Raw genomic sequence first — 24961 nt, 5'->3', positions numbered from 1 at the left:
GAGTGATGTAGTGCTGCATCAGATGACCTGGCCTCCACAATCCTCTGACCTCAACCATTTTGAGATGGTTTGGGATGAGTCAGACCGCAGAGTGATGAGCTCAGTATGAACTCCCTCAAGACTGTTGGAAAAGCACTCCAGGTGAAGCTGGATGAGAGAATGCCAAGAGTGTGCAAAGCTGTCATCAAAGCAATATGTGGCTATTTGAAGAATCTCAAATATAACATTTATTTTGATTTGTTTAACACTTTTTTTGGGGTTACTACATGATTCCATATGTGTTATTTTATAGTTGTGATGTCTTCACTATTATTCTACAATGTAAAAAATAGGAAAAAATAAAAACCCTTGAATGAGTAGTTGTTCTAAAACTTTTGACAGTACTGTATCGTCCAGTTTGTAACATTTTCTATGAAACTGGCTTTTAAATTATGTATGATTGCATGTAGTGAGCCTTGCATTTATGGATTTATGACCATTTGAATGTGGTTCAAATTCATATTATTACAGATCTGACTACACATGTGCTGCCGCCTCCTGGACAGACATGACTACCGTGCGCGTGCAGTGGCTGTAGTATAAACGAACAAGCAGTTTATGAGCCACACTCAAAGCTTGAGTACCGCGCAAAGGGATCGGGATGGCAAGGAGACTATCGCACCACGTCGTCCTCCTCCTGGGGCTCTTGCTGACAGGGACCGCTACAGTCCGGGCAAACAGAGGGGGAGCGATGCTTGAAGAGGAGAGGGAGAAGGAAAACGACGAGAGCCATTGTGAAGTTAAAACCGTTACCGTTTCTACCCTTCCTGTACTCCGAGAGAATGAGTTCAGTTTCACCGGCGTTGGCTCGGGGAGCGTGGCCGGAGGAGGAGGGGAGTCCCGGCTCCTTTTATTCGTTAGAACAGACCTACCTGGAAGAATTTCCGTTATGGATGATCTCGACAACACCGCTCTCCCATACTTCACACTGGGTAAGAACATTGTAATGTTACTGTATGTTCACTGTCCCCCATTACGCAATGATATCCGTTACCAGCTTTGAATTGGCTGGCATGTGCCTGGCCGGTGGTAGGTTATATTACCGAATTACATTATTTGTTTCCGTACATTCTCTTTAAATATTTATTCTACACTATGAAGCGTAATCTAAGGTTGAAAATAATGGCATCTTAACATGCAAACCCAAGCAGAGGCGTGTGGGCTAATCAAGGGGAAGAGTAAGTAAAACAGTGTTGCGAACTTATACTGTACCTGGACACCACTCGTGTAATGAAAACGCAACAACCAAGTCAACACTGTACTCGTTTGCTGTACTCTCTCTCTATCTCTCTCTCTCTCTCTCTCACACACACACACACACACACACACACACACACACACACACACACACACACACACACACACACACACACACACACACACACACACACACACACACACACACACACACACACACACACACACACACACACACAGAGAGAGAGAGAGAGACGCACACACACTAATTAGGTCTCTCTTGTGTCCTATGACAAATTATGACTGTGTCATATGCATAGCCTTAAGTATCCGGCAGTAAGGGAATGCATGGATTGCAATTTAGCCATGCAAATCCTCATGAAATTGGGATTTTGTCTTTTATCAACACATTATTGATAGCAAAGACTAGGACGAATGCAGTTTTGAAGGAGGTGTGATTAAGAAATGCATAATAATGTAAGATTGCTACAATGTCATAATTTTGTCATTGCAGTTTGTAAGAGTATGGGCGATGGCCCACATATGAGGTTGACTCTGCCTTGCATTGAATGAGTAGTGTTCCATTTCTGTCACTCTCTTTGGCTGCGCTTACACAGGCAGCCCAATTCAGAGCATTTTTTTCACTAATTAGTCTTTTGATGAATCAGATCAGCTCTGAAAAATATCTGCTGTGAATTGGTCTGATGTGATTGGTCAAAATACCAAATAGTGGAAAAATGATCAGCATTTGGCTGCCTGTGTAAACGTAGCCTTTTTAGGATAGCAGTCTTGGACCATAGTTGTCAATCTTCAGGTCATATACACATAGTGAATCCTATAAGCCAAACATTAACACCTCCCACCCAATGAAATAATATTCACTGAGTGTACGAAATATTAGGAACACCTTTCTAATACTGAGTTGCACCCCCTTTTGCCCTCAGAACAGCCTCAATTTTTGGGGGCTTGGACTCTACAATGTGTCGAAAGCATTCCACAGGGTTGCTGGCCCATGTTGACTCCAGTCCTTCCCACAGTTGTGTCAATTTGGCTGGATGTCCTTTGGGTTGTTGACCGTTCCTGATACACACGGGAATCTGTTGAGCGTGAAAAACCCAGCAGTGTTGCAGTTCTTGACACACTCAAACCAGTGCACCTGGCACCTACTACAATACCCCGTTCAAAGGCACTTAAATATTTTGTCTTGCCCTTTCACCCTCTGAAGGACACACATTCTCAATTGTCTCAAGGCTCAAAAATCCTTCTTTAACCCGTCTCCTCCCATTCATCTACACTGATTGAAGTGGATTTAACAAGCGAAATCAATAAAGGGTCATAGCTTTCACCCGGATTCACCTGGTCAGTCTATGACTGTCAACTGTAGGCTGTGTTATTGCAATGTGAAAGCAAACAGCAAGGTTGTTTTATATTCACATTCAGAGGTAGTAGTCATTTATTGCATGTGTGTAGGGCAACAAACTGTGACAAACTGGTTGATATGTACAACAGTGCCCTGCCAGAGAATCTCAAGCTGCATCCTGGCTCATAGGGAGATAAAAGATCAGCGATATAGGTTGGGGCTAAACCAAGCCTAGACTTAAATGTGATTAATAAAACATTTAAACACACACAGATTGAAACACACACACATTTAAATGTTTAATTATTCACATTTACGTCTAGCCTTGGTTTAGCCCCACCCTATATCTCTGATATTTTAACTCCCTCCCTACGAGCCAGGACACAGCATGAGATCCTGACAGGCCACTGTTGACCATTCCAAAGATTAGGTTAAAAACAAAAGGAGATCAGGCATTTTCCATTTGAGCCCCTAGAATTTGGAATGGTCTGCAAGAGGAGATCAGGTTTGCAGATTCAGTGCCTCTTTTTAAATCCCTGCTGAAGACACACTTTCATAAAGATGATTGTAATGTATGATATTTAGCTATATTTTTTTATCTTCCCTTTTCCTGTCTTTGTTTCTTTGTTAGTACTTTTATTTTAGGATTTGAAGCACTTTGTTACTTGTATTGAAAAGCACTATACAAATAAAGTTATTATTATTCCCTGTTTATGAATCATATGGGAGCTCACTTACCTGAAACAGAACTGTTCTGGTTCACACAATCGCAAAGATTCATACCGTATTTTAAAAAAAATTGAACCGTGCACAAAAATTGGATAGTATAGTAACCCGGACATGTTGTGGAACCTCTCTCTCTCTCTCTGTCTCTCTCAACAACCATGTCAACATTAGTCACCATTTGCCCTCTCTCTGTCTCTTTCTGTTTCTCAGCAGCATTGAGACTGCAGACTAAACAGACTGCAGGGTCTGGAGCATAAGCTTGTAAATCGCTTTCTTTTCCCATTACGGACATGCATCGACTCGAGTTGGGACTCTGTGTCCTCCCATTCAGCCCACCAGCAAATTTGCTGCGCTCTCGCCATGACTGCTCTTTGTATAGGGGGAGGAGATGGATTTCGTCAGGTCTTGATTTAAGTTAGTACAGAAGCTCGATCACTGGGCTGCCTTGCTGCCTGGCTGGGACAGCCAAAGGGGACTCCAAGGTTATTTTTAGGAAATGTATAGTAACTGTATCCAAACTGACAGTTGATATCCACTTTCACAATAGTATGTCCAGGTTTTCATGTTGAACTAAAGGGCCCTTCTCAGTATGACAGTATGACAAGTCAACATGAAGATAGCCATACAGGACAGTGATATTTTGTGTCAACACTGTCTTTTTTCCCATGTGGTGGTATTCCTTACAGTTTGTACTTTCTAAAATAGCAACAATTTGTTGACGCCACAGGATGATACCAAGCCTTAGGTCTTACTGCACACAGATGAACACAATATGAAACCCAGACAGTGACACAGATAGAGACATGGAGACACACACACACACACACACACACACAACATAATAGTGAGACTCCACTCGGCCCCCTCAGTTTCCTTCTCTGGATTTGAAATTATCAGTGGAATATGGCGGTAGCAGGCAGCCCTAGAGACTGGAGGGGGAGTGTTTAACTGACCGGTCTGTCAGATACTCACCCCCCTGGCCACAGGGCCCAGTCGTGATTTATTACCACAAGTGTCACTGAAAATAGATGAGCATAGAGGGCAGAGAGGAAAAAGGACAAAGTGGAATCCTTCCCTTTATTTCGTCTCCGAACATGATGTGTTCGAGCATGATTTGAAAGCAGGTCGACTCACCAGACGTATTTCATATGCAGCGACCACTGCTCTGCTCTGTGTTGGCCTCTGCAAGATGGTGCATATTGTTATGCTTGAGTGTTTTTGGTTAGATCTGTGTGTGGGTGTGTTTGTGTATGCAGTTTTAAGTTTCCTGCTCCGAATGAAAGGTTATGTTTAATTCACCTTATGTACTTCTTACTTGCAAATCCAGATGATGATTTCTACTCAATTTTAGAGATACTTGGATTCAAAGGAAATAAATGTGTTCAGTACTGTACTTGTCTGATTTCTTAAACACGTCATTACCAGCTAACCTTATAAAACATTGAGGCACCTAGTGGAAGAGCAAAAGCTCAAATCGAATTCTCCTTTATCTTCTCTGTCCATCGCCCATCCCAGACGACTGAGCAGTAGACAACTACACTGTTTCCTTTCCAGCACTCATCATGTTTCTGTATGCCATCTTATCACACTATTGGCTTGTCCTCGCCAGGCCTTTCCACTTTCCCATCCTCATCTCTCTCTCTCTCTCTCTCTCTCTCTCTCTCTCTCTCTTGCTCTCTTTCTTTCTTTTCTCTCTCTCTTTCATTCTTTCTCTCTCTCTTAATTTTTTTCTCTCTCTTTCTCTCTCTCTCTCTCGCTCTCTCTCTCTCTCTCTCTCTCTCTCTCTCTCTCTCCAGACAGCGTTACAGCTGTCTGGCAGATAGGAGATTGAAAGCAACAGTGGAGGGTAAGAGGAGGGAAAAAATAAATAGCAAAAACAAGTTGGCCCCAGAGGAGAGGTTTATACCCTATGGCCCAGAGTGCTGTACATCTCAATCACACATCAAGGTTTGAGCTGTGTACTGATGTGGGAGCAGTGAAGGGAGTTGAGAGGGTTGTTGGGGAAAGGGCACATCGTGGAGCTAAGATCGGATCTGCCATGAGTCCCTGGATTTGTTCCATTTTGGGTTTGTGATCAGAATGTTCTCCATCTGTAGCTTGGTGTTACTCATTGTCTTTAAAGATAAGAAAACATGTAAAATACAGTAGGGACAATGTCTTATGTCAGTCAAAGGATTAGCATTGCTTAACAATGACATTCCCTATCTTTACTGAGGGCACAGTTTATATTTTTATTTATTTAACTAGGCAAGTCAGTTAAGAACAAATTCTTATTTTCAATGACGGCCTAGGAACAGTGGGTTAACTGCCTGTTCAGGGGCAGAACAACAGGATTGTACCTTGTCAGCTCTGGGATTTGAACTTGCAACCTTGTGATTTCTAGTCCAACGCTTTAACCGTTGCTACCCTGTCGCATCAGTTACCTGAGGTATTGAATTTGTAGGCTGTCAAGTTCTGTTTGGTTTTCTTCAGTTCTGTGTAACCTCAGGCCGGTATTCTAGCTACAGCTAAGGTACATTCTGATTGTCATTACTGACTATCACTCTTGGTGAAGCCTTTCCCCTTATTATGAGCAAATGCTTCTTTGTTCAACAATAATTCAGAGATTGTTCCTCACCTGAACACAGGAAAGGTTGTGAGTGTTTTTGACTCATTTGTAGCCAGGACAAACATATTTTCACGATGTCACTAATATCATCCAAATAAATCAATCATAGCATTTGTTTTGGCTCATTCAGTAGTTTTACCTGATAAAGTGTTAAAAGTACCATTTACATTCCTAGAACATACACTACCTTTCAAAACGTTTGGGGTCACTTAGAAATGTCCTTGGTTTTGAAAGAAAATAAGACTTTTTGTCCATTAAAATAACATCAAATTGTACAGAAATACAGTGTAGACATTGTTAATGTTGTAAATGACTATTGTAGCTGGAAACTGCAGATTTTTTATGGAATATCTACATAGGCGTACAGAGGCCCATTATCAGCAACCATCACTCCTGTGTTCCAATGGCACGTTGTGTCAGCTAATCCAATTTTATAATTTTAAAAGGCTAATTGATCAATAAAAAAACCTTTTGCAATTATGATAGCGCAGCTGAAAACTGTTGCTCTGAATAAAGAAGCAATAAAACTGGCCTTCTTTAGCCTAGTTGAGTATCCGGGGGAACAGAATTGTGGGTTTGATTAAGGCTCAAAATGGCCAGAAACACAAAAGTGTGTACTACTCCCTTCACAGAACAGCGCAAATTGGCACTAACCAGAATTGAAAGAGGAGTGGGTGGCCCCGGTGCACAAGTGAGCAAGAGGACAAATAAATTAGAGTGTCTAGTTTGAGAAACAGATGCCTCAACTGGCAGCTTCATTAAACAGTACACACAAAACACCAGTCTCAACGTCGACAGTGAAGAGGCGACTCCGGGATGCTGGCCTTCTAGGCAGAGTTGTAAAGAAAAAGCCATATCTCAGACTGGCCAATAAAAAGAAAATATGAAGATGGGCAAAATAACACAGACACTGGACAGAGAAACTCTGCCTAGAAGGTCAGCATCCCTCTTCACTGTTGACATTGAGACTGGTGTTTTGCGGGTACTATTTAATGAAGCTGCCAGTTGAGGACTTGTGAGGCATCTGTTTCTCAAACTAGACACTATAATGTACTTGTCCTCTTGCTCAGTTGTGCACCGTGGGCCTCCCACTCCTCTTTCTATTCTGATTAGAGCCAGTTTGCGCTGTTCTGTGAAGGGAGTAGTACACAGTTTTGTATGAGATCTCCAGTTTCTTGGCAATTTCTCGTATGGAATAGCCTTGATTTCTCAGAACAAGAATAGACTGACGAGTTTCAGAAAAAAGCTCTTTGTTTCTGGCCATTTTGAGCCTGTAACCGAACCCACAAATTATGATGCTCCAGATACTCAACTAGTCTAAAGAAGGACAGTTTTATTGCTTCTTTATTCAGAGCAACAGTTTTCAGCTGTGCTATCATAATTGCAAAAGGGTTTTCTATTGATCTATTAGCCTTTTAAAATGATAAACTTGGATTAGCTGACACAACGTGCCATTGGAACACAGGAGTGATGGTTGCTGATAATGGGCCTCTGTACGCCTATGTAGATATTCCATAAGAAAATCAGCCGTTGCCAGCTACAATAGACACGTTCAACATATACATTGTCTAGACTGTATTTCTGATCAATATGATGTTATTTTAATGGAGAAAAAGTGTTATTTTCTTTCAAAAACAAGGACTTTCTAAGTGACCCCAAACGTTTTAAATGGTAGTTTACACTGAAAATGATACTGTTGATTCTTCTTGTTGTCTTTTTGATTCATGGCCGAGTGTCAAAACACTGGTTTTATAATTCATAATAAATATGCTGAAATAAAGTCATGATAGACCATTACATAAAAGTTACTCCCTATACACATGTAGCACTTGTGTTCAGATAAATTGTAATTTTGATAAATTAGTACCTTATAAACTGCACATGCACCAGACTGGAATTGGTAAGCTTGTTCTACTGTAATCAGTAGCGCGTGCAAATTAATCACTCACATCGATCGATATTGTATTGAAATCAATGTAACTGGGGCAATAATTTACCTCTGTGAGAAAATAATTTTTTGTACAACGCCATCACGGAAATGGAAACGCTGTTTTGACTGGATATTTTCCCATGAATCACCACCTCACATTGGTTTCTAAATAGCGACAGGTGTTGGCTTTCATTTGAACGCTATCTTAATCCTCAAATCCATCAATTCATGTGAGGCCAGAGACGTTTATGGGAGGACCATCCGATTTTTTTCTTGCCAGCGTGGTCTAAAATTTACAGCTGCGTTTTAAGTCCCACTACGGACTGGCGCGTATGATAAAAAACAATGGATGTGTTTTAAGCAATCAATGTTGTGAGATTGTGATGACAATTATCTTTAATAATAACATCACTAATCTGAGGTAAAAATGATGTGTATTTCATGTAACTCTTGTGGGGTGAAAACAGGAGTCTGTGTAGTGTAGTAACACTTTCTGTCCACCATAGGTAAATTAACGTAATATAACATAATTAAATATGTCAAAGTAATTCAGTATTTGAATATATTATGATAGTAAATGTAGCACACTCACACATTGTTACATCAGTGACATATATTTCTTCCTACTTTAACCATGGAGAGAGTTTAACACAATTTTACCAGGTGCTCTAGACTAGCGCGTCCATTGGGTCTGTGCAGCAGCCTAAATGTGACAGCTTTTTTCCCCCCTTACAACCGGTCAAAACTGATGTCATTTTGACATTTTGCACAGAAAATCGTTCCTGTTTCTTTTTTGCAGTATTATTTTTTCTCCCCAATTCCTAAATGTCTTTGTTCTGCGATAGATGACAGAGAAAACTTTACCGATGTCAACTAGATTGAAGCATTCATTCTATTGATCTATTACATTATTCTGTTGAGCAAGGGTTTCTTTCGTCTTTTAGGGCAACATATAATGACAAAAGAGAAACTGCATGTATCTAATTAAGTTGACCAACAAATAGCCTACCAAAATGCCGGACATTTTCTGCTGAAACATTTCTAAATCACCATAAAAAAATCCTGCCCCAAGCTGTCCAAAAATCGTTCTGCCGTCTTTGACTGTAGCCTTTCGCACATTTTCTATATTTGCTGGCTAGGGCTGGGTGAGGGCCTCAGATTTTCACTTCATCACATGTAGTCGGGTGGTTGCGGATGGGTTATTAGCAATTGCGGGCGGGTGCGGGTGAAGAAACAGCTGACCAGCGCACCCCTAGTACCTATAATTAGTGTCAATGCTCAAGCTTGTAGTTAATGTGACAATTTAGCCAGGCTGCGACGTTTGGATGCATGTTGAGTAGAGCTACAATCATCACGGGTTGCAGACCACAATTCCTTCTTGATGCCTTGGCTGAAGCCATCGCTTAGCCGATGACATTAGCGATGGCTTCAGCCAAGTCATCATGAAGGAATTGTGGTCAGCTTGTGTTGGTAATGGAGTGTGTTACAGGTGGTGTCACTGGCCAGTTGTGGTTGGCGTTCAAATCTGGAATCAGCTGGTTCTTTAGGCTATGTTGCAGTGTTTGTTGTTCTCATCACATGTTGGTAGCAGTCTTAGTTTTCTAATCTTGTATTGTACCTCAAACTGTTCATTCCTTTCTCTGTCCATCTATCAAAGAAAATGATCTGCATTGATCTGACATTTATCTTGAAATCAGCTATTTGTCAGATGTCTATAATAGCTTAATATAACTATAGCTTAACAGTAGGGAAAGCTTACATTTTCTCTATGTGTACAGAGACGCCAAGCAAACCCTATCTGAATGTCATCTAAAACATTGTGCTCATCTCTGAGTTGTTTCAATTGCACTTGTCCAATGAGTACTGAGTGTGCTATGTCAATGTACAGATTGAGTTCCTTTGTTCCAGTGTCCCTGCTTTCAACTGTTTTACATTTGTGTTGCATTCCTCATGTGTTTGCTGCTGACAAGATGTCTATTTGCTGTTGGGTAATCTGACTGGAGAAAAACAAATGAGTCAATGTGCAAATGGGATAAAATTGCTAGCTATTTCTGCATTTAGATTAGCATAAAATTAGTTTGAAATACTGCTTTGTGTGACTGAGGCCAGAATTCAGTCGTAAAATATTGAGATATGGTGTAGGAGTAGAGAATACTTTTTTCCCCTTTCATCACCAGTCAGTTGCTGCGCAGCTAAAACTTAGTTCCACATCCAATCATAGGGTTATATGTCTGTCAGAAAATATGTAACTGACACTCAAATCACATTAGACATACAGTATAAACTCACACTAATGATAGGCTATAGACTGAGAAGTACTGTATAGACTATAACTAATGATAGGTTGCCTGTGTACTAATCAGGTACCATTGTGCCCATCTGTATTTCACAAAGAGAGGCTCTTCTCAGTCCTTGCTCTGAATGCTTCCAGAGGTTCAGTGACAGCCCCAGGGATGGAGCAGTATAGATCGTCTTCCTGTTTCCTCCTATCTTGTTTTTGTTTGGTGTCAATTGAAACCAGGAGTCCATGTTATTATCTTGACATCAACAGAGAAATAAAAGGCGAACCAATCTTTCTTCTCCTCCCTCGCTGGATGAGTCCAATACTGACAGTCAGTCCTTTGATAGATTTCTGTTGGGCTTTGTTGCCGCTGTAATCGTCTCCCTCCAAGACCCGATCGGTTTCACGCTTCTGTTTTTATGGCCAACTTTCAGATTCACAGTAAGTAACTAATGTTTTTCACTTCTTACTCTGGATTATTTCAGAAACAGGCAGAGTGGTGCATCTACTCTATCGGAGTGTATTCTATGAACCAATTCCCCAAAGGCGTATAAACGTTCTATATACATTTTATAGAGCTGTGCAGTCTGTGGTAAGTAAATGCATATTAACATGACACTGATTTATACAAGTCATTCAATTTAGTTACTCAGCTTCCTCTTTGGTCTGTTCTGGTGTACCCTGTCACCCAATGTGGTGACTTCCTAATGGAAGCCCTCTTAAGACAAACACATTTTTGTAGTAGAAGCCAAGTGATAAGGACATGGTGCGGAGTAGGGGGGGGAAGGCGATGTGCTGGGCTGAATTCTGTCACTCTGTAGAGTGTCCGTCCTCAAACAAGATGTTGAATAATTTAATAGTTTAAATGGTGCTTGTACTGTGTTTTGGATTTCCTCTAAAGTACTATCAGTGCTGCAATGACAATTTGATTTGGGATATGACAAAATACTGCTTTTGAGATAACAAAATACAAACCTGAGTGGGAGACAGAGAGCAGAGTATGGAGAGGGGTTGGTGCTTTTGGGGGTGGGGTTTAGAACCTAAAAGGTAAAAGGATAAACAATTATGAAAACGCAATTAACAGTAAAACCGAGGATTAACACGTCCTCATTTCATTACTTGGGAGGTTTATAAATGAATGGCAATATGTGGCTTCGGCACAAAATCATCCAAGAATTTGATTGACCATGGCACAGATTGAAGCCTGCACTAGAAATGTACAGTACTATTAAACCCACTGACTTGTCCTCCATCGATGCCATTTGATTAGGATTATTGCTTTCTTATTCCTATAATGCTTTGTATATTTATTTAACCCAAAACAGTCCTTGGCAGGCAGATTGAATTGCCAGTTGTCTGCAGCTTGGAAAAATGTGATACGCATGACTGTGTCAGGTGATTGAGTTTTAACGAAGTCAACTTAATTTGTGTCTGCTCTCCTCGCCTCCTTTGCCCTAGACCTGATGCTCTGGCATGATAAAGCCAAACTGGAATGCTGGGGGTAAAATGCCCCCTAGTCTCCTAGTAACCCTTCTATAGCTGAAATATATAAGGCCTGTCGGACATGATAAACTGGCAATAAAAGACCAGAGCTGGAGACAGAGAAAGAGACAGCCCCTGCTATAACACATCCATCCGGCTTTGGCAGGGGAAGCGGACACCTCTGCCAGTCTGCAGTTGTCCCTCCGTCCCCCTGCTGATGCCCGGCCTGCAGTGTTTCCTGTGCCCCTCTGCCTGGGAGTCGAATGTCCTCACAGACTGCTGTGTCAGTGGCACCTCGCCACATGTTGTCATCACAAGCTGCTTCTTCTAAACAGCAGAGCGTGCCACTCTTTCTTTTATATTGTCAGTTTTTCAAATGTTAATGGCAACGTTCCTCTGTAATCACAGTGCCTTCAGAAAATATTCATACCCCTTGACTTATTCCGCATTTTGATGTGTTGCAGCCTGAATTCAAAATGGATTAAATATTATTTTTTTCTGTCACCCATCCTAACACAATATCCCATATTGACAAAGTGAAAACTTATAAAATTTTTTTTGCGAGTGTATTGAAAATGAAATACACAAGTATTCATACAGCTGAGTCAATAGTTTGTAGAAGCACCTTTGGCGGCAATTACAGCTGTGAGTATTTCTGGGTAATTCTCTAAGAGCTTTGCACACCTGGATTTTACAATATTTTCACATTATAATTTTTTTAATTGTTCAAGCTGTGTCAAGTTGATTATTGATCATTGCTAGACAACCATTTTCAAGTCTTGCCATACATTTTCAAGCTGATTTAAGTCAAAACTGTAGCTAGGCCACTCAAGAACATTCAATGTAATCTTGGTAAGCAACTCTTGGCAAGCGGCCGCAGTCATACCCCTTTGAAGAGGGGTATGACTGCGGCCGCTTTCCAATCTTTAGGGATCTGGGACGATACGAAAGAGAGGTTGAACAGAATTGTAATAGGGTTGCGACAATGGCGGCGGATCATTTTAGGAAGAGAGCATCCGGATTGTCTAGCCCAGCTGATTTGTAGAGATCCAGATTTTGCAGCTCTTTCAGGACGTCAGCTGTCTGGATTTGAGTGTTGGAGAAGTGGGGGGGGGGGGGGGGGCTTGGGCCAGTTGCTGCGGGGGTTGCAGAGCTGTTGGCCGAGGTTGGGGTAGCCAGGTGGAAAGCGTGGCCAGCCGTCAGGAAATGCTTGTTGAAATTCTTGATTATTGTAGATTTATCGGTGGTGACAATGTTTCCTAGCCTCAGTGCAGTGGGCAGCTGAGAGGAGGTGCTCTTATTCTCAATGGACTTTACAGTGTCCCAGAACGTTTTGGAATTAGTGCTGAAGGGTGCGAATTTCTGTTTTATATTGGTCCCTGACTTCCTTGAAAAGTTGCATATCGCAGGGACTAATCAAAGCAAGTGCAGTGCGCCAAAATACGTTTTTGTGCTGATCAAGGGCAGTCAAGTCTGGAGTGAACCAAGGGTTATATATGTTCTTACTTCTACATTTTTTGAAAAGGACATGCTTATTTAAGATGGTGAGGAAGGCACTTTTGAAGAACAACCAGGCATCCTCTACTGACGGGATGAGGTCAATATCCCTCCAGGATACCCGGGCCAGGTATCCTGGAGGGATAGGCGACCAGTTTTGATAGCCTTTAGCCGCACCCTCATTCTACTCCTCCTCTGTTCCGCGGGTGATGTGGAGGTAAACCCAGGCCCTGCATGTCCCCAGGCACCCTCATTTGTTGACTTCTGTGATCGAAAAAGCCTTGGTTTCATGCATGTCAACATCAGAAGCCTCCTCCCTAAGGTTGTCTTACTCACTGCTTTAGCAGTGATGTCCTTGCCGTGTCTGAATCCTGGCTCAGGAAGGCCACCAAAAATTCTGAGATTTCCATACCCAACTATAACATTTTCCGTCAAGATAGAACTGCCAAAGGGGGAGGAGTTGCCTGCAAAGTAATGTCATACTTTCCAGGTCCATACCCAAACAGTTCAAACTACAAATTTTGAAAATTACTCTCTCCAGAAATAAGTCTCTCACTGTTGCCGCCTGCTACCGACCCCCCTCAGCTCCCAGCTGTGCCCTGGACACCATTTGTGAATTGATCGCCCCCCATCTAGCTTCAGAGTTTGTTCTGTTAGATGACCTAAACTGGGATATGCTTAACACCTCGGCAGTCCTACAATCTAAGCTAGATGCCCTCAATCTCACACAAATCATCAAGGAACCCACCAGGTACAACCCTAAATCTGTAAACAAGGGCACCCTCATAGACGTCATCCTGACCAACTGGCCCTCCAAATACACCTCTGCTGTCTTCAACCAGGATCTCAGCGATCACTGCCTCATTGCCTGTATCCGCAGTCAAACGACCACCCCTCATCACTGTCAAACGCTCCCTAAAACACTTCTGTGAGCAGGCCTTTCTAATCGACCTGGCCCGGGTATCCTGGAAGGACATTGACCTCATCCCGTCAGTTGAGGATGCCTGGTCATTCTTCAAAAGTAACTTCCTCACCATTTTAGATAAGCATGCTCCGTTCAAAAAAATGCTGAACTAAGAACAGATACAGCCCTTGATTCACTCCAGACCTGACTGCCCTCGACCAGCGCAAAAATATCCTGTGGCGGACTGCAATAGCATCGAATAGTCCCCGCGATATGCAACTGTTCAGGGAAGTCAGGAACCAATACACGCAGTCAGTCAGGAAAGCTAAGGCCAGCTTCTTCAGGCAGAAGTTTGCATCCTGTAGCTCCAAAAAGTTCTGGGACACTGTAAAGTCCATGGAGAACAAGGGCACCTCCTCCCAGCTGCCCACTGCACTGAGGCTAGGTAACACGGTCACCACCGATAAATCCATGATTATCGAAAACTTCAACAAGCATTTCTCAACAGCTGGCCATGCCTTCCGCCTGGCTACTCCAACCTCAGCCAACAGCTCCCCCCCCCCCCCCCCCCCCCACACAGCTACTTGCCCAAGCCTCTCCAGGTTCTCCTTTACCCAAATCCAGATAGCAGATGTTCTGAAAGAGCTGCAAAACCTGGACCCGTACAAATCAGCTGGGCTTGACAATCTGGACCCTCTATTTCTGAAACTATCCGCCGCCATTGTCGCAACCCCTATTACCAGCCTGTTCAACCTCTCTTTCATATCGTCTGAGATCCCCAAGGATTGGAAAGCTGCCGCAGTCATCCCCCTCTTCAAAGGGGGAGACACCCTGAACCCAAACTGTTACAGACCTATATCCACCCTGCCCTGCCCATCTAAGGTCTTCGAAAGCCAAGTCAACAAACAGGTCACTGACCATCTCGAATCCCACCGTACCTTCTCCGCTGTGCAATCTGGTTTCCGAGCCGGTCACGGGTGCACCTCAGCCACGCTCAAGGTACTAAACGATATCATAACCGCCATCGATAAAAGACAGTACTGTGCAGCCGTCTTCATCGACCTTGCCAAGGCTTTCGACTCTGTCAATCACCATATTCTTATTGGCAGACTCAGTAGCTTCGGTTTTTCGGATGACTGCCTTGCCTGGTTCACCAATTACTTTGCAGACAGACTTCAGTGTGTCAAATCGGAGGGCATGCTGTCCGGTCCTCTGGCAGTCTCTATGGGGGTGCCACAGGATTCAATCCTCGGGCCGACTCTTTTCTCTGTATATATCAATGATGTTGCTCTTGCTGCGGGCGATTCCCTGATCCACCTCTACGCAGACGACACCATTCTATATACTTCCGGCCCGTCCTTGGACACTGTGCTATCTAACCTCCAAACGAGCTTCAATGCCATACAACACTCCTTCCGTGGCCTCCAACTGCTCTTAAATGCTAGTAAAGCCAAATGCATGCTTTTCGTGCACCCGCACGCCTGACCAGCATCACCACCCTGGATGGTTCCGACCTTGAATATGTGGACATCTATAAGTACCTAGGTGTCTGGCTAGACTGTAAACTCTCCTTCCAGACTCATATCAAACATCTCCAATCGAAAATCAAATCAAGAGTCGGCTTTCTATTCCGCAACAAAGCCTCCTTCACTCACGCCGCCAAACTTACCCTAGTAAAACGGACTATCCTACCGATCCTCGACTTCGGCGATGTCATCTACAAAATTGCTTCCAACACTCTACTCAGCAAACTGGATGCAGTTTATCACAGTGCCATCCGTTTTGTCACTAAAGCACCTTATACCACCCACCACTGCGACTTGTATGCTCTAGTAGGCTGGCCCTCGCTACATATTCGTCGCCAGACCCACTGGCACCAGGTCATCTACAAGTCCATGCTAGGTAAAGCTCCGCCTTATCTCAGTTCACTGGTCACGATGGCAACACCCATCCGTAGCACGCGCTCCAGCAGGTGTATCTCACTGACCATCCCTAAAGCCAACACCTCATTTGGCCGCCTTTCGTTCCAGTTCTCTGCTGCCTGTGACTGGAACGAATTGCAAAAATCGCTGAAGTTGGAGACTTTTATCTCCCTCACCAACTTCAAACATCTGCTATCTGAGCAGCTAACCGATCGCTGCAGCTGTACATAGTCTATCGGTAAATAGCCCACCCATTTTTACCTACCTCATCCCCATACTGTTTTTATTTATTTACTTTTCTGCTCTTTTGCACACCAATATCTCTACCTGTACGTGACCATCTGATCATTTATCACTCCAGTGTTAATCTGCAAAATTGTAATTATTCGCCTACCTCCTCATGCCTTTTGCACACAATGTATATAGACTCCCCTTTTTTTCCTACTGTGTTATTGACTTGTTAATTGTTTACTCCATGTGTAACTCTGTGTTGTCTGTTCACACTGCTATGCTTTATCTTGGCCAGGTCGCAGTTGCAAATGAGAACTTGTTCTCAACTAGCCTACGTGGTTAAATAAAGGTGAAATAAAAAAATAAAAATAAAAAGGTTGATTAGAAAGGCCTGCTCGCTGAAGTGTTTTAGGGAGCTTTTGACAGTGATGAGCGGTGGTCGACCCATAACGGATGCTGGAAATGAGGCAGTGATCGCTGAGATCCTGGTTGAAAACAGCAGATGTGTATGCCCATGATGCCCATGTTTACAGATTTGAGGTTGTACCTGGTGGGGGATACTGTCACGGATCCCTCTGGAACTTTCATCATGCACACCTGTCCCCTATTCCCACTGATTAGTACTTGTATAAGTGTGCCCTTTGGTTTCTTTTGTTTGTCGATTATTGTTATCATGTCCGTTGGTGCATGTGAGTACCTGTGCTGTGTGTTTTGGCTTTCGTGCCATTGTGAATTGCGCAGATGATTATGGGTCTCGTCCCGTGTGTTAGTCATTGTGTGAGTGTGTTATTTATTCAAGGTACTCCTCACTCTTTTATTTGGGTTTCAACCCTGTGTTTGTTTGGTCTTCGTTCCTGTGCCTTTACACGGCACGCCGTAATTTGGGCTTAATAAAAAAACCTATTACACATTCCTGTGTCTGTCTCCCGAATCTCTTCATACCATCATGACAGAATAATCAACCATTTAAGGGAGACAGCGGGAATGGCCCGTCAGACGACGCTGCGACTGGTCCGCCTGGCGGTGCTGCAACTTCGGTAGCTGCAACTGGCCCTTCCGACGCTGCCACAACCGGTCTGTCCGACGCCACTGCTACTGGTCCATCCGCCGCCGCCGCAACTTCGGCAGCCAGCGGCAACTTCGGGAACCAAGAGGCAACTTCGGCAGCCAGCGGCGACTGCCCGTCCGATGACGACGCAACTTCGGCAGCTGCATCGGGTTCTGATCGACCCGCACTGCGTTCCTGTGATCGTCCTCGAGGCCGATGTCGTTGCGTGCAGTATGTCAGGGGGGGAGGTACTGTCACGGATCCCTCTGGAACTCTCATTATGCACACCTGTCCCCTATTCCCACTGATTGGTACTTGTATAAGTGTGCCCTTTGGTTTCCATTGGGCTGTCGAATATTGTTACATTGTCCATTGGTGCGTGTAAGTGCTGTGTGTTTTGGCTTTCGTGCCATTGTGGATTGCGCAGATGATTACGGGTCTCGTCTGGTGTGTTAATTATTGTGCGCGTGTGTTATTTATTCGAGGTACTCCTCGCTCGTTTGTGTTGGGTTTCTACCCTATGTTTTGTTACGTGTTTGTTTGGTCTTCGTTCCCGTGCCTTTACACCGCATGCCGTAATTTGGGCTTAATAAAAAAAACTGTTACGCATTCCTGCGCCTGTCTCCCGAATAATTTATGCCAGCATGACAATAACAAATGGATTGAATACTTCTTGACTCAAGACATTTTAGCTTTACATTTTCTACAAACAAAATTCCAGTGACACAATCTCAATTTATTAAATGTTTAATTTATGCTGTAATACAACAACATTTGGAAAAAGAAAAGGGGTATGAATACTTTCTGAAGGCATTGCAGTATACTTACTATTTTGTTTCCTATAGTATTTTTTTGAAGTATGCTACTCTCCTCTAAGGACATTCATTTTCAGCCTATGAAAAAAACCTGGTATTTTATTCTGTTTGAGTCTTTTTTGGTTGTTAGAGTAGCTTTCATTTCTCTGAAAAGCCAATGGCACCAGGAAAAAAAGGCCAATCCAACTTTACAGGATTAGGAGGAAATGAGAAATTAAAGTGGAATAGCGCTTTGCCAAAAGCAATAATCTTACATAACACCATTTCAGATGATTACTTTTACAATTACATATAGATTCACAGATTTTTCTTTCTCCCGTTTGCAATTACATATAGCCTGCTATTCGGCTTCAATACTGAACATATTCTGTCATTTTTTAAAATAAAGCCCATTAGATAAGCATAAGATCCAATATGTTTCCAGCAGCCAGTATTTTCCTAGTTTATTGTTGTCATAGTCGATAATAATCCTAATCCTTTTGAAGTTAGATTTTGTCTAGACAACAAAGTAACCACGAATAAACACATACATTTCGGATAGAGCATACACTGTATTAGTACACCATCAGCTTCACCACACCATAAGTATGGACAGTTAGCTAGACAATGTCTCATGTTGAATAAAGTATGGGCTTTCCACCAGAATCAAAGGCACAGTGGAATCAATGGTCTCTCAGTGGCTGACTCACTCAGTTAGATCATCACCTCCATCTCTGGCATCAAAGTTACCAAACGGCCAGCAAACTTCTTCCGCCGGGCTGCCAGGCCCCGGTCGCTACAGCATGGCCAGGATGAAAGACTGTGCATCATTCTGTTTTTAGGCTCCAGTTGCTTTTTCGCTTTTCTGATGTGCACTCCGTTTGAAGGTGACCTCTATCTGTAGCCTATTTTAGCTTCACGTCCTCCTCCTTTAATTTTATACTGCCTCGATGTGTGCTGTATACCAGAGTTAAAAGTATGATTCAGAGGGACAAAGTGTATTTTTTTAAACAAAATTTCCCCTTGACTCTTCATTTTTGCGTGTAACACAATTGCAAAATTAAATGGTTACACTTTATACATGTTTTATCTAACAGAGCTTAATTAATTAAACTTGGTAAGAATTTACATTGGCTTTTAGACAAGCACTGAGTCAAGAATCTCAAATGTGAATCATAATTTAATTTGATCAGTGTCATGGCTTAGATACATTTTGGTTTATTTATGAAAAATTCTGATCGAAAAATGTGTTCTGAAAAATGGAAAAAGGAGGCATTGTCTAAATAAGCCCTTGACAAAAAGATGTTTAAGAACCTTAAAATTTGATTCCCTACAGAATTCCCATCACACCTTGGAGCGCAGCCACCACAACACATTCTCCCTATGATCACGGATCCCACTGACACACCTAAACCTTTTATCTATGCTTGTTAATTTCACAAAGACTTCCATTCTCCATTTTCTCTTGCATCATTCTCTACCTACCCCCAGATCTTTGTACCCTGGCCTGCCTCATAACTTTCTATTTCAATTACCCAAAAACAACTAAGATGTTGTTTGTATTATTGTCACATACGCCAGATAGGTGCAATTAAATGTTTTTTTTTTTTACAGGGTCAGCCATAGTAGTACGGCACTCCTGGAGCAAATTAGGGTTAAGTTCCTTGCTCAAGGGCACATCGACAGATTTATCACCTGGTCAGCTCTAACCACCAGGCAACCTGCCGCCCTAAGATTCAAACATTGAACTACCTAAAACCTCACTAATTTGAAATTAAACAGAGAACAAAGGATAGCTAAGAGGCATGAAATTAGATTCACATCAGCATTCCTTTCACACCTTGGAGCAAAGACAGCGCCATGCGGTGAGGTACCGAGGTGTTTAAGAAAGTTCACAACCTTCGAAGCGTTTCAACAGCGCTATTTTACAGACTCCCCATTTCTATTTCCCTACTCACAATATGTTTCTGTCAGATTCCATCTTTACTGTAATTCAACACAGCCAACACTACTGTAAAGAGTTCCACCAAACAGTTCTGATAAGCCTTGAGGGAAATTGGCAGTTCGACCCCAAACACGAGTTATACGTTATCTCTGATTCAGTCTCATTAGTATGCTATAAACTCACTCAATCTCACTCTGTCTGTCTGTCTGTCTCTGTCTGTCTGTCTGTCTGTCTGTCTGTCTGTCTGTCTGTCTGTCTGTCTGTCTGTCTGTCTGTCTGTCTGTCTGTCTTTCTCTCTCGCTCTCTTTCTTTCTCCCATTCTGAAGTGCACACACACACATACACGAAACACACACACACACACATACACGACACTCTCCCGTTTGGCAGGTATTGTGTCTGCCTCTGGATAAGCTGGGATCCTGCACTAATTATCCCGTAGAAGAAGTGTTTTAGTGCAAAGCCATGTAATACCCAAGTCCTTTAGGTCACACGTGTTTAGAGTGGGCTAAGAGCCGTGTCAAGGTGAGTGACGGTATCATGCATAGCATGGATTTACAGCTCTCTCTGTGTGTGTGTGTGTGTGTGTGTGTGTGTGTGTGTGTGTGTGTGTGTGCGTGCGTGTGTGTGTTGCTGAGGTTAAGAATATAGATCGGTGATAGAAACGGCTGTGTTTCTTTTTAGGTTCATGCATATTTATCATGCTTATCCTTCATCAAGCACTCTATTGTGTCGAGGGGTGTCATGTTTGTGAGTAATATGTATACAGGGCATGGTGGAAGCTGTACACAAACACACAAAACAATAGGCCACCATATGTAGGACATGAGTTTTGAGTAAATTATGATTTTGTGTAATATCTAAAACATACTGTGTTGATGCAAGCGCATGCATGCAGACATGCAGACAATCATACGTCGTCATATTCTCTCATATTTCTCATCTCTCACACACTTGGGAGGCAAAAACAACATTGTTTTTCTCCATCTGGCTTGTCGTTTTGCCCAATGATTTATATATACACTATATATACACTAGATGGAAAAATACTAATGGTACTGTCCCCACCACAACAACAAAAATACTTAAATACATGTAATTTTGTCCATGAAATATTTGAATGAAATACTGTCAAATTCCATTCATTTCTATGGAGGACTGCTTTTCTGATAATTGCCGATATGGCTGACCGGTGGCTTCAAAGCATCTCCATGGCCAGAACATAGTATCAGCAATCCAGGGTTTATACTGTATACATCATTGGTTTTACCCAATAAAGATAATGGAGAAATAAATATTATCTGCAGTATTCAGTGTGCTTTGCGAGGGCAGAAAGATACATTCCAACAGGAACAGTAAGCCAACTGGGCTCAATTAAACAGTTATTTCCTGCTTCTCTCGCCCTGAATTGCCCAGTTTGTAAAGTGTTTTGGCCCAGTTGCGGCGTTGTTGTGACCACTGGCTATTTTGGCTCTGTCGTCCTAACAGGTGTCTTTGTGTACTAAAATCCCCATGGCGAGAACATCTGTGACTTTGATAGTGAGGAGAACAGTGTTCTTCTCCCAGTCCTCCTGCTAGAGGGTCTTTAGCTGCAGTCCTACTGCTAGAGGGTCTTTAGCTGCAGTCCTACTGCTAGAGGGTCTTTAGCTGCAGTCCTCCTGCTAGAGGGTCTTTAGCTGCAGTCCTACTGCTAGAGGGTCTTTAGCTGCAGTCCTACTGCTAGAGGGTCTTTAGCTGCAGTCCTATTGCTAGAGGGTCTTTAACTGCAGTCCTACTGCTAGAGGGTCTTTAGCTGCAGTCCTACTGCTAGAGGGTCTTTAGCTGCAGTCCTACTGCTAGAGGGTCTTTAGCTGCAGTCCTACTGCTAGAGGGTCTTTAGCTGCAGTCCTACTGCTAGAAGGTCTTTAGCTGCAGTCCTACTGCTAGAGGGTCTTTAGCTGCAGTCCTACTACTAGAGGGTCTTTAGCTGCATATTTGTTTGCGAAGACAGGCAAATAAATATTTGATGTCAAGATGGAGATGAATCATCATGTAATGTAAGTGATAATGAATTGATGTGAGTTAGTCAAACATTAGGTTCACAGAACAACATTGGCATCCAAGGCAACTTGGCAGGTTCTCATTCAAAAACAAAAAGACCCCACCTCCCACGCATATCAAATCCTACCTGTGGCGAGACGAACTGAGGCTGAAGCAGAACCATGTGGTAATCGCATCATAGGCATGCAATCACACGGTGACCCAGAGCTATCAACCAGAGCAGGAACTGTTATGATCAGAAAGTAGCAGAATTCACCACCCTTCAATTACTATTCAGTTGAAAAGAAGGAGTGAATACCGGCGGAATATTAGACTTGCTGCTCTAATTCCAAGCTACTAGGTAACAAAATGCTAGTGGCATCAGCACACAGCAGAGAGCAATTTGGTCTGATTGTTGTCAACCATGAGGGCTAGCTAGTGGACACAATCAAGCAGTACATTTTGTTTTATTTTTTGCGTCTTGGCTTAATGAGGGAGTGGTGGAAATGTGGAGGCTGTTAACAGGTCGCAATGACTGGCAGACATGTTCATGTGGATTGTCCTCTCTGACCATAATTACTTTTGTAATTCTAATTTTTCTGACAGCCTTGACGTTAAACTGACATTATTATACTGACCCAAACAATGGCAATACCGTGATAATGGCTACGCACTCATATGCAGGAATGCAAATATTTGATGTAAATACTTAGTTAATGACATTCACTACAGCATGTCTTATTAAGGGAAATTATTTTGAAAGATAGGTATTGTCAATAATACTGACATTGAGGAAAAGATGTTATCTCTAGCCCATTCCTAGTGTAGCATGCTGTGAATATACTACACTGTTGCCCATATAAGCTTCTGTTAACATTGAACGTGCAGCAGGGTCACAGTCAGCATATTTCCCCAGGATGAATAACCTATTTGCTAATGAGCTCCTTTCATACATAACGTGATTGTAAGCCGATCCAGAGCTTCCTCAATGTCCTTTTTAGCCCACATCATTTTTTCTCCCATTCATCATTTCCTGTAACATTCTTTATGTGCTTTGAATTAAAATGGCTGAATGTACTGTAGTAAGCGTGATATGTTGAATTAGGTACAGTAAGACTGATACCGCCTGGACTTCAAGGACACAGAAATACCATGGAAAATAACAGCTGAAAGAGATGTCAAATATAGAATAAAATATGTTTCTTTCAGACTTTGATAAAAAACTATTATAAAATAATTTACTTTTACCTCAAATATCCTTGCATCCTTTTATTGAGCCATTAGCCAGCAGTAATATACACACACATGAGAACAACCCAAGACAAACAGAAACAAGCTCTATAGTTATTTTCACAGGTGGTTGTACAACATGTACAGTGTCTCCTGCACATTAGCACCCAGCAAACGTGTGAGCACTCTTCCGTAGCATGAGCACAATCTGTGCTTTTAACTGTGTAATGATCGTGGGTTAATACACAGAATGAATGAGACAATTCGTAATGGCAGTCTCGAGTGATCATCACTTAGTTAGGCTGTTAAGCAGATGACAGAGTCAGAAACAAAAAGATGGAGGGAAAAGAGATAAGCAAAAGAGGAAGCCTAACTACCTTATGACTGACTGGCGCTGGCACGGTTTGTGCTGGCGTTGCACTGCGGACAGGGTTTTGTGTAAACTGTGAATGCTTGGTCTTGCAGCAATTAAAGAACTGTTAAACCTGTAGAGAAGAGCATAGTCTTTGATAGAGCACAGAAGGTTGGCAGTGTTCAGTTGCTAGGCTAATCATGCTGAGAAACACAATGCCGAGGCAGACATGAACACAAGCTGATCCAGCACATTTCACTTCCTGTCCTTCTCTTTTCTATTTTCCACTTTTTTTAATTTATCTGGGAGCCATGTCGATGCGTAACCTCCCGTCTAACATATAGGAATTACTAATGAAGGTGGAAGTTACACCTGTCTCCACAGATCTGCATTCTTGTTTCATAAAAGGATATTTATTCAACCTTTGTAGCAAGGCTATTAAGTCTTTGCTTCTTTACCAAAAATATTTAACCCTATGTATGCTAACTGTGTAAGGAAAGTGTTCCCTTTTGCTGACCTATAAAGTAGGTCTTGTGAAGAACACAATCAGTTTTATTCCGACAACTTTTGCATTGATTCCGATGAGAGAACACCTTTTGGCTTATCCAGCACACAGACAATAGCCTGCATGGTTCTGCTCTGTGTCCTTTCCTGTTTCCTCAGTGCTGTACTGGAACTGTGGGATCTGTGTCCCCTAATTGTCACTCTCCCTTAAGCTTGCACTCTCTTCCAATTGGTTTCACTACATATTTTACACCTGAGCTGTGAGATCTTGTGCTCTCGACCAATATACTGTAGAGCCCTCAAACTCAACTCTGGACCTCGAAGCCAGTTCCTCTGCGTTTTTTCATTGTTCTACTCTAATCAAGGACTGATTTAGACCTGGGACATCAGGTGGGTTAAATTACCGTAATGATCAGGTAGAACAGAAAACCAGCAGGCTCCGGACCTTGTAGGGTAAGAGTAGAAAACCCCTGCTGTAGAGTAACAGAGACACAGGGGTACTGCAACATGGGCTGTAATGAAGGAGACTAGCATGCTGTGTAGATGCTGTATTATTCAGCCTATCTGCATCTAGATTATTTGTCATAGACCTCTGCAGTATTGTTAGTGTACAGTACTAATGTCATGTTTCTCATTATTATGTTCTATCAGGGACTGGCACACTATGGCCTTATGCACTGATATATAAGCACCTGATACAGTGACTTCAGAAAGTATTCATACCCCTTGGCTTATTCCACGTTTTGTTGTGTTACAGCCTGATTTCAAAATGGATTAAATATATATTTTTCTCTCACCCATCTACACACAATACCCCATAATGACAAAGTGAAATCATGTTTTTTGAAGTTTTAGCACATTTATTGAGAATGAATTACACAAATATCTAATT

General features: G+C 42.4%; 1 protein-coding gene across 1 annotated transcript in view; it reads left to right on the top strand.

Annotated features, from left to right (window-relative positions):
• The first annotated feature begins 599 nt into the window (after nucleotides 1-599).
• Nucleotides 600-24961, top strand: part of LOC109873601 (astrotactin-2) — a 476030-nt gene continuing 451668 nt past the window's right edge. Inside the window, exon 1 of the mRNA XM_031809054.1 lies at nucleotides 600-971. Coding sequence (XP_031664914.1) covers nucleotides 641-971 — 331 coding nt within the window. The 5' untranslated portion in view covers nucleotides 600-640. The remainder of the gene's footprint in view (nucleotides 972-24961) is intronic.

The sequence above is a fragment of the Oncorhynchus kisutch genome, linkage group LG29 (genome assembly GCF_002021735.2).
Source record: "Oncorhynchus kisutch isolate 150728-3 linkage group LG29, Okis_V2, whole genome shotgun sequence".
Lineage (NCBI taxonomy): Eukaryota > Metazoa > Chordata > Actinopteri > Salmoniformes > Salmonidae > Oncorhynchus > Oncorhynchus kisutch.
This window is presented reverse-complemented; position numbering and strand designations above follow the sequence as displayed.